We start from the raw sequence: 14,631 nt of genomic DNA on the forward strand, positions 1-14,631 counted from the left end.
AAAAGTGTGGCTGGGGATATAATTGGGCAAAAGGTCAGCTACATAAAAAGGGAACAAGCCTTTCAAAGTCTTGAAAGTCAGAAATTGGATTTTAAAGTAAATTCTGCGCAGAATGTGATGAGTGCGTTGCAGAAGTAATAACAGCAGTAATCTAAACATTAAAGGATTTTTTTAGTGATTTTTTTGGTTAGAGAACCTTAGCCCCGGGTTCTTGTCTGTTTGTTTGCAATCACAGTGAAAGGAATTATGCCATTGAGCTGTTTATGTTGTCATGTTGCCATGCTTTGGCAAGGGGGCTTTGTTTCTTGAGAGCGCCGATTAGTGCTGGCAGTGCTCTGGATTTGCTGGCATACTGGAGAAGCTCCAACGGTTAAGCTCCAGTGGCAGAGCTGAAAAAAGAGACCCCCCAGCTTATCTCCAGTGCTGGAGGCCAGAACCGAAAACAAACACGGCAGGAACAATGGAAGAAATGCAGGAGGACAAAGTAACAAAGCTGGAAATTGGGAATAGCACACATGTCGATCTTTTGATAAAAAGACTTCCTTTAGGAGGCTCCCAAGTTTAACAGCTCGTTACAGAGTTTAATCATTCAATTGCATCCTAACACTGATTAAAGCTTCCTAGAGATATGTAATGGCATTTCTATTATACTCTAAACAGGGTAGTCCCCACCTATTAAAAGTGTATGAAAATTAGTAAAAATAAAACATTTACATTTCAACTCATAGTCGTTACAAAACAGGTTTACAACAAAGTGGCAAATATACAATAATCATTTATTGGAATGTGCTTTTTCCTGTTACATATCACTCTGCAATTCACAACTGGCAACCCACTGAAGCTAAGCAGGTGTGATCAGTACCTGGATAGGAGACCTCCTGGGAAAAACTAAGGTTGCTGCTGGAAGAGGTGTTAGTGGGGCCAGCAGGGGGCGCTCACCCTGCGGTCCATGTGGGTCCTAATGCCCCAGTATAGTGACAGGGACACAATACAGTAAACAGGCGCCATCCTTCGGATGAGATGTAAAACCAAGGTCCTGACTCTCTGTGGTCATTAAAAATCCCAGGGCGTTTCTCGAAAAGAGTAGGGGTGTAACCCCGGCATCCTGGCCAAATTTCCCGTTGGCCCTTGCCAATCATGGCCTCCTAATAATTCCCATCTATGAATTGGCTACATTACTCTGCTCTCCTCCCCACTAATAGCTGATGTGTGGTGAGCGTTCTGGCGCACTATGGCTGCCGTCACATCATCCAGGTGGATGCTGCACATTGGTGGTGGTGGAGGGGAGTCCCCATTACCTGTAAAGCACTTTGAGTGGAGTGTCCAGAAAAGCACTATATAAGTGTAAGCAATTATTATTATTATTACTATAAAGATATTTCTCCCCTTATCTCCGAACATTTATAATGTGCCCAGTTCCTAGAATGTATATGGTAGCATAATTGAGGGTCTCTGCTATTATAAAGGTTATGGCAGGCTGCAAGATATAAATACTTCTGCAGGTGAGTTCAGGCTTGGTTGGTCCCTTGACAAAATGGTTTCACTTCCAGGTTAGCGCTTTTTGTTTGGGTACTCAGATAAGCATTAGAAAATTATTTTATGCCAAATGGCGCTTCTAGAATGTTACTGTGTTTATTTCATTTAGCTGCAACATATTTGTCTGGAATTGTCATTTAGGTCCCACTTTGCAAAGTTGGAATAGCTTATCATATGGAATAGCCATATTATAACAAAGTTTTCCTGTGATGAGACAAATAAGAAAGAGGATACAAACTGGGAAGAAAAGAACTTCTTTTTTCCATAGAAGATCCTAAAGAGACCCCAGAGAACACATGGATTTTTACACTAACCAGAAGGAGAGACAATTACATGTAAGTATAACTTTTCAACTTTGTGATAAAGCAAATGTATCTGAAAATCAATATAATTTTGTAAAACTATTAAACTTCATACACCATTTTTTAAATAACTGAAATACAGAAGTGAAGCAATAAACATGCAGGGTGAATATTTGATTTCATTGGCTGTAAATACACATTACACTGACAGTTAATACAGTATATCAGTAAGAAAATATTTTGCTTAGTCACTTTCCTATCCTCACAAATATGAAAGTCAAATTTTGCCTGTGGGTGGAGGCCTGCACCTCCTACATGTGTGGTGCTTACCTGTGCTCTTCACCTGCATCATGTGAATGTGTCCTGGTGAAGGCAGCTGCTGTCTATTTCTCATCTCATACATGTTCAGTTACTGCCAGCACTGAAAAGCAGAGTACTCAACAGAAAGAATAATTCCATGGACCTTATAGGACAGAAAAACAATTTGCCCCCTAGAACAGCCATTTTGAAAAATGGAAAATTGTACTTAATTGATGCCTACGTCCTCAATTCACTGTTGTATGTTTTAAAGGTTGTCTAAGCATGCAGTAATGCAGACTGGTTCCTTGTCCCATGCACTTGGACATATCAGCCTCTGTCACACTTTTACTTCATTGCTCTAGCTCTTTGATTGGTGGTGCTGCTTTCTAATGTCTGGCTGACTCAACCAATTTTTTGGTCATTGGCAGCTTGCTAATGTCCTACACACACTATCAACCTCTCTAATAGCTTGCCAGGCGAATTGATGTGTGCGCACCAATCTGTCAATGGCGGTATCCTCTTGCTACCTCAGGGAGTTGTGGCCCTATCGTAATCTGAGAATAACCCATGTGTATATGCATGTCAGAACCAGTGTGGTGTATTGTATGTTTTTGTTTCAACTTTCTTAGGAATATCCACCCCTGTTATTCGGTATATTTCTTACTCCATTTGATATCTTTAGTGTGTGTGTTTAGGAGATGGACCTCTCAACCCCTACAGCACGGGCTAGTTATGGAGACCAGAGGTAGTGCATTGGAATATTGTCTGATTGAGAAAGTATGAATGGTGTTGCTGTTTTACTACCACAATGTGAAGCCTACAGTTCCTAGGCCGCACAGTAAAAGAAGCACAATTCAGTCTTGAGTTTAAATTCCATTGTATTCTTCCCGTGAACCAATTCCCATGTATTCTTCCTCCCATGTGTAAGCACATAACAGTAAATGGGCAATTACAGTACCATGGAGCAAAACTTATGCAAGGCTTAACAGATCCATCCATTACCAGAGAGTTGCAGGTTGTTAAGAGGGTTATGGAACCTCAGAATCATAGGGTGCAAGAACCGGGAGCCCATGACATCTTTCACCTCAGATAGGGTGCCAGTCTATAGCGGGGCCACAGAGAAAGAGCCAATTTAGAATAGCCACCAAATATAGTTAGTATATCATTGGGAGATGGGAGGAAATTGAAGCACCCATTGAAAACCTTTGTGAACACGGGGAGAATGTGCAAACTCCTGACTGTAGACTTCCCAATCTAGTGTCAAACTCATGCCCAAAAGTGGACAGGGGCACTAATTATCACAGGATTGTGTGCCTAATGTAAACCTTACATTCTTTCTTTAGCTCCTGCTAATGTAAACAACAAGCGCCAAATTTTGGTAGTTGAATAAGGTTTTCTGACTCCTATTTTGCCTACAACTTTTATTCAACACCACCTACATTTGTATCCATTTATTTATCTGGGCATTACCAAAGTAATCAGAGTGAATTACTTAACCTTAACCTATAATTATATAGTTTTAAGTCTAGAGCCCACCCACTGCTCTACACCGCTACCTTTATATTTATAGTTATTTGCATTTGTGTATTATTGACTGTTCTTTATGGAGGAAGAAATTTATATAATGGCATTAAAATTTTACAGAGGGCCTCTCTATTGCCTGTGCCCTTTTCTTTTTTTTCGGTTATCTCACACACACTTCTAGAGAGTAACCTGAATCATTAATAATACGCTTCAATAACAAAGTGTAAATGTGAATGCCATTGATTTCGCGTGACCAAATATGCTCGTATTTGGTGTTTAGATCCAAAATGAAGTGGGTTGTAACAAGTGTTTTTTCAAAGGTTCAGATAGTTGTTCCCCTTTTTTATATAGAACATTCATGTCATCTGCACCTTACCTTTCACTTTTGGGGTAAGTTTGGATTGACAGACCTGTTCTGCCATCTCAATTGCAAAAACTACTATTGTTATGTTGTACAGTGGTAGTCAAAGCCTGTGGGACGAAAATCAAATGTTCTTCTTTGTATTTTAAAGGGTTAAATCGTATTCATAACCAGATACCCTCTGGCTTCCTGGTGCTTGATAATCACAATTAGCTGTTAGTAGCAGTAAGTTATTGAAGGAGTCTGTGTAAGAACTATCGTCCATGGTTACAGTGGAACATCTAAGCTGATCTGTGTAAAGTTGATTGAAAAGGAAATGCTGGTCTGGTTTACTGCAGTCTGAACAAATAACATTTATTGAATACAAATTTCAACACAGTCCACTTGTGTTGTTGACTTTAATTCCCTGACATCATTCAAGAAATAACTGTATACAGTAATCAGATCCTTAGGTGAATAAACTACTAGCAACAGAACAATCCAGATTGCCCCCTCTTATTTGAAACCCATTACACTCTTCTGTACACTGTTCAATGTGGAGTTTTAGATCAAATGCTTGCAATTAATTGCATTTATTAATTAATGGCAAAGGTATGATCCACCAGTTTAGCATTTTTTGTTCTTTTTATGCCACTGTTTATCTGGCATTTTTTAAGGAAGTTCACACTTGCATCTTGGGATATTTGTAGTCATTTGTAAAGTGTATAGTATTGCGTTACTAAGAAAAACACATGTAGCATTTGCACACACGCAAATTAAGAAAATGTAGTAGCACTACAGTATAAATACTTCTTTAATATTGTTATTTTTTAAACATTAATTAAATAAAAATATGCTGAGAATACAACACAGGATACAACACTAACATAATTTATCAAGGTATTCTTACCATTGTATCATTTGTATAATATTCTGTTCAGGTCAACCACGACTGGCACTAAAAAACAATAAACAATACCAATCTGTATCTGAGACTTGAATTTATTCCGTTTAAGGGTTGAAATAACTTGGTGGTCTCTAAAGTGAATGTAACAAGTGGACCATTGGTGGGAAAGCACTGATAAATGAATCACCTTCTCTGATTATTATTCATATTTTTCTACACACATTGCACATGAAATCAACAATTATGGAAAAACCGTAGAGTAAGATTTTTGAAACTGAAGTTATATACATTTTTCCTTTTACAACTTAAAGGAAATGTATATTAACAAGAAGTAAATCCAATTTATTGCAGAATTATTTAAATTCTCAGAATATTGCACTTAAACTAATTTGGCAATTTCTGGGGGAACCATTACATGAATAATGTTATTAACCAATTTTAAGTTATAGTTACGTGATTCACCATAACACTTTTTAAATAATATGGATAGTAACAGGACAGTTATAAGCAGTGATGTCAACTGTGTAGTTGCATTGGGATTGACTGAAGAGAAATTGTTCTTTTGCTGTCAACAATAAAAGGCTGTAGAAGTTTTTAAAAGAATCCCCCAGTTACACTGAATGTCCCATGATTGAAGTGGGCGTGTGCCATTGAAATCATTGAAATAGTGATGATTACTGAATCCAAAGCCGATCCTGGAGAGCTGTGATCTACACTTCCTTGCGGAGAGCCACTCGGATACTGCTGAAGATCCTTCCCATTGCTTCGTACAAGGGGTCACAGAAGGTATGGATGCAGAGTGAGTAGACTCTGCTAATGCATTGGGTTTCGATCATGTAGCTCTTGATACACGGCATGACTGCCCAGATGTGGCAGAAGGAGATGCAAGCAAAGAGGAAGCCCCACAGCAAGGACACAGGAATACCAAAGATGGCAGACAGCACTCTGTAGCACCAGTACTTAGAGACAGTGAAGGTTGTATAGCTGACCCTCCACACTCCATCCAAACTGTGTGTTCCATCTGGCTCAGCTATCACATCTTCAAAATCCACCTGGGGGACAAATAAACCTTGTCAATAGGAAGAGTGTTCTGTTTAAAGCAAAAATGACTACTCGCCAGCACAACACCATCAATATATATTCATTTCATGCGAGAGCTTGACCGTTTTATTTATTTAATCATATTCACACATGAGTGTGGGGCTGGAACAGAAAATGCAAGCAGTCTTTGGACCCCACCCAAAACAAGCAGCTGAGAGTTTTCAATGATTATTACAAAGCTGATGCTGTTGGCTGCATTGCAGATCGGCAGACCAAGACTGACACAAGTTTTTGAAGTCGATGTTTTAAAAACTCCCTGCAGGTGTCTTGTACATATTAAACAAATCTTTGTATATTTCTATAATCCACACTCTTTGTGAAGTATAATCCATGGAATATCCATTATGGTTGCAGGCGTTCAGGAGCCTACCCTAGCAAGCAACAGGTACAAAACAGGATAATTCATGCTTTTACCACATTGTTCTCGTCAAAACTACTTAGTAATATGTACTGTAAGTAGAGATCAGTAGTGGGTTAAAAACTGTTGAATTTCTCTATTTGGTAATTGTCCCAAAAAGTCTTTCTTGTCTTGATCCTCTTTTGGATTTTATAACATTTAAGTTGCTTAATTGCTCATTTTAATGTGTGATAAAAACCTGCACAAGAAGTATAGAAAAGAAACTTTAAACTTTCTAAATTCTTTTAGAATTCCTTCTAGTTGGTCATACAGTAGGTTTAATAGTGTAATGTCTTATGGGATGATCATGAGTAAAAATGTTGGTGAAAGTTTTCAGTTGCACTCAAGTTTAGCCTCAGTGCAATTTTAAGTAAATCTTTTAAATGGGTTGTGCGATAAGTGTATTTTTTTAAATCTGCCACCACTTCTACTACTTTTTTCCAATATATGCTTTACATTACTTGTAAACAAAAAGGATATGTGTAACCTAAACCACAAATGTTTATTACACTTTTTGGGGCAAGGACCATATGGGATAGATTTATATTCAAAAAGCAGATTAAAGCAATTTTTCCCCAATTTAAATTTAATATAATCTTTATGGCTACTAAACCAAAATAAAAAGTATTGAATATCAAAGAAACCGAGCACTGTCAGGTTTCCTTAACTCCTTGTACGGAAGTGTAGATTTGTATTCCTAATATTGTAAAGGCTTCCACTTATAGTATCTTATTACAAGGCTGAAAAGGGCGTGACATTTAATATTCAGTAACACTGTATATTTGACTGTATTACAGTTTCATGCGCTTTATATACTGTAACGCTACTACAAAAAGTTTGCATTATCCATTACGGAGTTTGTAACCTAGTGACTTGCTTCAGACTATTAAAGTTTGAAAAACAGAGCTGTCATATTCACTACCAAAGGAAAACACTGCACACTAATCAGAATTCACCTGAAGGACATTATATTACCTAATATCAACTAAATAGCATACTGCATCTAATCCAAGCCTGTATGATGCAATCAATGTAATTTTCTGAAATTTAGAATTTTCCCTATAGGTGTCTTCCCAATCTGCCATTAATATTCTACTTTTTTCAAAACATATTAAAATGTAGGGAAAATTATAAGCAATTCTATGTGTTGTGTGTGCCCTCTACTCTGCAACAAGACCTATTAAAATACATGATGGCTCCCTCTCATTTTTTTCCATAAATAAAACTGCAGGATTCAACCATAGAAGTAAAACAGGCCTCAAGCTATTTTGGGTTCTGTGCTATAAAGGACAGGACCTTTAAATACAACAAATGACATGTGTGCATGTTATCTTTTAAAAACATATTCTAATAACATCCACTTTTGAAACTGTAGGTATCTAACAGATCCAGCAGTTTCACAAATGAAGAAGTGGAAAAGCTTATCCCTTACCCTTATTATATCCTCATTGATATGTTTCGGGTCCCTGTTGACCAAGTCTATCTCCTTGGTGTGGCTGTCTTTTTGAATTTTCTCCTCATTAGTGTGGTATTGCTCTGCCATGGCTCTTCCAGAGACTCCGATTAAGACAAGGAAGAATGCTGAAGGCTGGAGAAGGCAAAAGAAGAAGCACCACACAATGGGCAGGGGTTTGTGTGAAGCAGTCAAAAGTCTCTGTTCTTCGTTTGCAAGTGCTGCCGCACCCCAGATGCCTGCAGACAGCTGCTACAGACTGTAAGATCTGTCCTGTCAAATCTGGGCACAGCAGTGTCCCAGACCAGCCTAGAGTTCATAACTCACACTAAGACCAAAAGCATTTCTTAAAGGGGAAACCAAGCCAGTGTTACATTTCACACTGTGCTGTTAGGTCAATCTTCTGTAATTGCTGGGGTTTGCTAAGAGGTTTCCAAATGGGCAGCAAGTTATACTCTAGAGCTCTACCTTTTTCATGCTGCACATTTACAGCTACAAAGTCTTTGTTTTAATCATTTGCATAAACTCTCAGATATGGAATTGACAAAACTTTGCGTTTTCATGTTTCCATGAGGACGTATGTATTGGCACATTTCATTTAAAAAATGTGAATTTTCTCATCGCCGTTTTCTCTCCACACCTAACTCTGTTCACCACTGTAGAGACAAGATTCTCCAATAAAGAGTTGAAACAGCATGTACGCATTTGCCATAAAATTACTGGATACAGAAAATAAGGCTGCGCACTGAATAAGAATGCTGCTTTTACCATACAATGAGTATGGGTGTGAGCGTTATGCTCTCATGTTGGTTTCAAAGCCATCATTCCATTCGTTAAGCTTTTCACATAACATCTTTTATAGTTCTGTGTTGCTGAATGTATTTTTCAGATCACTTAAGCCTACTCAGATGGGTTGGACATGCAATCTATTGTAATTAATTGAAGGTTTTATATTTGCTGCTAATCATTACATTTTTGATTGCTGTATTTGGAAGATATTTTCTTACTGAACTGATTATTTCATATGTACAGTAGGAAAGAGGATCTTAGATTTTGTTTCAGCTGTCACACTTTTATACCAACTTATTCAGCTTACTTTCAAAGTGAATCATCTTCCCTAAAAATCCAAGAGTATTTCTTTTTCGCTGCTTTGTTTTGCTGAGTCTGTTGTGTGTGAATTCTTGAGAATATCTCCAGAAACAGCATTTGATATTAGGCAGAATACATTTTTGTCAATGAATTATGTCTAGAATTTTGATTGCACACTGGGTAAGAATGACAAGGAATCAGCACAGTGTCACACAGGCCCATTTCAATTAACATTTAGGTTGTGGAAGATAATGTTGCACAGTATGCGTTTCATTCTAAAGCTCATATTAGCAGTAGCATATTAATCACAAAAAATCAAGATCCACATTAATTTAATAAAATGAATCAGTTTGCCATTTTCCAGAAATGAGTTTTTCTCCTTTTTGTCTGGTGAGTTAATTGGATATTCTCACCTCTGAATCAGAGATGGCGATGTGCTATGTGAATAGAATACTGTACTAGTCAGATCTTTGAAACTCAAGTTTTTTCAGTAGCTTTGTTTTCTGTTTTTCATTTAAAGCCACTAAATCTTTTTCATATAAAAACCCATGAAAAGAAGCCTTCACATATCTCAGGTATTACAATGCTGTAAAGATAATGTGATTAATTCAATGTGAATACTATTTACTGTATCTGGCTGGCGTGCTGGCTTTCAAAATATTTTTACAACTTAATGAACGATGAGTATTGAATGCATTGGAAAGCTTAAGCATCAGAAAGTAAAAACTGAATTTGAATTTCCAGGTGGCAGTAAATCTTGAAAACTGAAATATTGCTTTTTTCTTATTAATAATGCTGTGCCAGCAATGTAATCCGTCCGTTTTCTAATCACTTTATGCAGTACATCATTTTGTTGTGAGGGAGCCAAAACTTATCCCCTCAAGCAATGGGCACAACACACACAGGCACACAGACACACACACCAGGTTCAATAAAGCCAATTAACCTACCAATACTGTATGTCTTTGGGCTCCTGCATGAAACTGGAGTACCTAGAGGAAACCCATGTAAACATGGGGAGAACATACTGTACAAATAGCACCCCTATGAGGCAACATGTGCTATGAGGCAACAATGACACTCTGGCATCCCCCAATAATATTATATAATGTGTATTATTAATAATAAGCTGTGTAGTAATGTCTGCAAATAGTTAGTGTTTAGGAAATGGTATTTTACATTAGCGTGAACAGCAAAATTCTTTTCAATAGAAAGCACTCATGATTATTTTGAAACAATTAAGTAATGGCGTATCACAGACAGAGTAAGCTCTGTCCAAGCTTTGTAATTTGCCTATTTACTACATATAATACAAATGTCACACCAGGGTTTATGCATTTATTGGTGAGGTTCAGTTTCTTGATGTGTTGCTGACAGTCAAGCAGATGTTACAGCATTCAAATGAGCTCTGCGACCTTAAGATGAACCTTTTTTTTCAATGGATTGTTAAAACTTTGCAACGATATTTAATATTTTAAAGCTGTCAGTAAAGGAAACTATTTCTTAATAGGGTTGTTCATTTTATAATTCTCAGTGAGCAATTACAAATTTGCTTCTTTTACACTGGATATTTTTATTTGATACTATATTTTGCTTTTTATTGTATTGTTTTTCTGCTTTTACCATACTATGAGTATAAGTGTGAGCATTATGTTCTGTGATTGTCCATATTGCATTATATGCTGTATTTTTTCACCCATTGTATAACTTGTGAAAAGTTTATGGAGACTCCTGCAGTCTGTTAGCTTACTCTCCACAGAATTGCAAAGTATAGGTTTTACAATTTACCTTTCTGGTTTGGAATAATGCTGCATAATATATTACATTAACTGTAAATTGTTGATCCAACCCCTCTATTGAATGAACTCTGAGCAATACATTCAAAAATCTCAGGTAGGACACTCCTGTTAGTCAAGGTACTTAAATTGGATCAACAATGTCCTGCTTTCAATAGGAGTACAAGTGTAAGTCAATCCTGGATAAAATCATCAGCCATATTAATAAGTAATTAAAATAGTTATATATGATGTATTCAACATCTTGGCCTCAGATCCCTTCTGGTATTTCCATCTTACTTCTTAAAAACATTGTGTGCATTGCTAGAAAATCAGCTCTTTCAACTGGTTATGCACACTGGAAAAATGAATACCTAGGATAAGAGTACATCAGGTTTAACTTAAAAACATATGAGAAAAATATTGTTGTAAGCACAGGTATTATTTATCACTGAAAAATCAATCCTTCCAGTATCTCTCACTGATAAGACGGTGCACATAAACTCATATGTTCTGCCAGCATAGGATTACAGAGCCTGGCATGCTTGGCTTCACTGTGCCTACTGCACTGCATTCCAGAAATTACTGCCACTCATGCTTAGCTCCTCCTAAACAGCAGATTTGTGCTTTTCCTGTCCAGCGAGCAGTAAATAGAAATTTAATAATAAATTTACAATTTAGATAGACTTTCTATTTCCCCGTAGAGCAAATGCAATGAAAATGTAATTAACCTCACACGTGATATAGCATGCACGAATAGAAGTGTATCTAATGTAAACAAATAATTACATTAAAATAAATAAATCCCTATTTAATGTGGTTGATTTTTATCTGGTCTGATTTGCTATGTTTCGAAAATGTCAGTTCTCAGCGCACAACTCACGAAGGAGACTTCTTGAGGTAATAGATAACAGTGTATTGCGAGAGGAATCTTGAACTGCTTTTTCAATGTATCCTAACTTTAGATTTCTCTTTGACAGCCGAACATATGTTGCCAATTCCATCTAAAACATGATTGAATACCATACGATCACTTAAAGTAAAGATTTGCAAAGACTCGCTTAAATTGCTTCCAACTTATCATTCCATGATTATGTGGGACTGCTAAGGTTTGAGATCTGAGGAATGCCAAGGTTTATTTAAACCATCTCTAAAGGGTTCATACTGTAGATGCTGATTAAACTATGCATGGGGGTAGGTGGACCTAATTAAAGAAATATTGTCAGCAGTCTGCAAAATCGTACAGAGCATGCTCCCAGGAGAGAGACCAAAATAGACGATGGTGCGACATGTCAGACACGGCTGTGATTCCCCATTTAATCCTTACAGTAAACTGAGTCCTGTGGTCCATCCTTTTATTAGAACAGCTGTACAGAATTTTGGACATTAATTTACTGTGAGGCCTACCATATGGAATGTTGTAGATCCACTTTAAAAGGATGTATAGTAGCAGTTATGGGAAATAAAATGCACACTTCTAACAGTTAAAACCTACACTACAACTTTTGTGAAAGCAAGCTATTCTAAAAAAAAAAATCTTGCTACTTACTGGATGAAACCATGGACAGATTATTGCACAGCAAAACCTCCTATTAAAATGGAAACATTTGACTCATAATATACCTGCTCAATGAGAATATATCTCTAATCTGTATGTTAAGTGTGTCTTCTGTGTTCTTTAGCAAAGGAATTAACGTTTGCAGGCTGGGATTTCCTGGCAAGATTCAGGCTGTCTATATTGGAACTAAAGTATCAACTCCAGCACTTAACCTAATGTTACAAATCATTAAGCCTACAGTATATATTTTTATGGTTGATAATAGCTAATAGCTAGAACTCATCCAGCTATGTTCTAAAAGAAGCCTGGGTCCTATACAACACTTTCTTTTCAAAAGTGCTGCCTTTTCACTTGTCAGTTTTAAAAGCACTTCCCAGTAGTTTTTACTTGTATCCCTCAGTTTGAGCTTTAGATTTTGTTTCTGAATAAGTCCATTGGGTTGACTCTGTCACTGCCTTTGAGGGTTTTCAACATTCATATTGGTCTGTGTCTAAGAACAAAAAGGGTTAATTCATTTTGCCTACAATATGTAGGAAATTCCTTTTATCCCAGGAATTTTATTGCTGTTTTCTGAACTGATTCCAAAGCACTCATTGTGTTATTTGTAATTGTACACAATATTCTAAATGAGATCTTACTAGCTCATTGTACAATTTTAAAACTAACTTTCCTTGATTTAAGTTCTATGTTTTTAAAGTATATAACCTCATATATAGTGTGTTCAAATTGTTTACGTTTTAAAATGTAGGCAATTGTAATTGCTTGCCCTATGTTATTTGGAGATTGTAACAGATTATTCTACATATAATAAGTCTCAATTTTCATTAGCTACTGTAGCTTTTTTTATTCTGGACTACTTTGCTACCTACAGGACATGCACTACTCTGTCCCTGTCTATGTTAAGCATAAGCTTTAGCCCAGGCCTGAGCTCACTCTAAGTCATTATGCAATTACTTTCATAATCCCTCTATTTTGGTAACTTCACTTGTTTACTGGATACAGCCTAATCTAGATCATTGATAAAAACTAAGAAGACCAGGAGTAGTGGGTCCTAATAAAGATCTCCACTAATTGCACACAATATCTTGAATACATTTCCCCTACAATTGAATAATTAATCTTTTAAGAGAAAGGTTATTTAAGGCTTTCTGAAAAAAAAAAAATACCATAGTGCATGCTCAGTGCAGGTCAGTTAATATTTTTGCTTGTTTAATGAACCCTATCAAATTAACTAAACAAGAACTCCAGCACTTCTTACCTTATCTTTTCTGAATTAGCTACAATTAGATACATCTGTTTTGTCACCCTTTTTATGGATGGTCACTACCAGCAATTTTTCATTCAGGGTAACACCCCTTGTCCTGATGTCTTGAGTGACTGTTGGATGACTGTCCTTAAGTACAATTCATAGCAAATGGGACTTTTTTAAAGTCTGTCAACAAAATCCTCAATTTTCCTGCTCTACCAAAAACTAATCAAGAACCGTTGCTACAGTATATCATCTCATTTTGTAAGAAAAATGAATTTGAGAGTTTTGGGACAGGCTTGCTAAGGTACATTTATGTTTTCCCCATAGTTTGTGGTTTGTGAAATGGAAATAAGTTTTGGGAGTTGCAAAAGTTTTGTCATAACACAGAAAGATGTTCATTACCCCCTGTTGCAGGCAATACCACTGAAATGGGATGGGGGTTATGACCCATTCATGTGCTTAAAACCAAAACTGTTTTGGTTCACAACAAATGGAAACTAGTCCCAAAGGTTCTTACAGAAATAAGTTCAGATTTAACACCTGATTTCCAACACTAACAGTAACTCACTAACCACTTTTATGCCAATTTGTCAACAAAGTGAAATAGTAGATACTGCTTTTTTTGTTTTCTCAGATGTCCTAGCTGAAGAGCAAATGTCTACTTGGAGTTGAGTGATTTTTCTGGACAAGGCCCTTTTGTACATTTCAGGTTGACATCTGAGAGGTCACACATTTTAAATGGCTAGCATTTCTTAACTCTACTGCACCAAACTCACCCAGGTGAATTTGTCTAGCAAAATCCGAGACAGTCAAGCAACAAATTCCTTGGCTTGGGGTGATGGGGTTTTTTTTGGTCTCATTTAGAACTAAAGAACGTTTCTTCTAACAATCCTGAGAGAAATAACTAGAATTTCATCCATTTTGACAGAAATTAGTTTTTATTCCATCTGCTCTGAAAAGCAAGTGTTTTATTTTCTTTCCACCCAGTTTCATTCCAATCACACCCCATAAAATGCATGATTTGACATAAACAGCAGATGTTTCCAATATGCAGTACCTTCAGACCTCACATGAAATAGCCCTTTCATTAAATGTCAATA

General features: G+C 36.8%; 1 protein-coding gene and 1 long non-coding RNA gene across 2 annotated transcripts in view; one reads left to right on the forward strand and one right to left on the reverse strand.

Annotated features, from left to right (window-relative positions):
- The first annotated feature begins 1,560 nt into the window (after positions 1-1,560).
- Positions 1,561-14,631, forward strand: part of LOC148835225 (uncharacterized) — a 48,763-nt gene continuing 35,692 nt past the window's right edge. Inside the window, exon 1 of the long non-coding RNA XR_016091056.1 lies at positions 1,561-1,871. This is a non-coding gene — a long non-coding RNA (uncharacterized LOC148835225). The remainder of the gene's footprint in view (positions 1,872-14,631) is intronic.
- On the reverse strand, positions 4,359-8,144 carry cav3 (caveolin 3). The gene is made up of 2 exons (XM_088917721.1): positions 7,840-8,144; positions 4,359-5,961 (listed from the first exon to the last, which is right to left on the reverse strand). Exons 1-2 carry the CDS (start codon positions 7,948-7,950, stop codon positions 5,620-5,622), a joined length of 453 nt encoding a protein of 150 aa, XP_088773847.1. The 5' UTR covers positions 7,951-8,144; the 3' UTR covers positions 4,359-5,619.

This window comes from Atractosteus spatula, chromosome 5 (genome assembly GCF_055471065.1).
Source record: "Atractosteus spatula isolate fAtrSpa1 chromosome 5, fAtrSpa1.hap1, whole genome shotgun sequence".
Taxonomy (NCBI): Eukaryota; Metazoa; Chordata; class Actinopteri; order Semionotiformes; family Lepisosteidae; genus Atractosteus; species Atractosteus spatula.

Bases quoted from the DNA above. Each gene is read 5' to 3' on its own strand.
- cav3 (XM_088917721.1), bottom strand. From the start codon at position 7,950: ATGGCAGAGCAATACCACACTAATGAGGAGAAAATTCAAAAAGACAGC. The intron at 5,962-7,839 runs GTAAGGGATAAG...TTTGTCCCCCAG, and splicing joins TCAATGAGGATATAATAAGG to GTGGATTTTGAAGATGTGAT.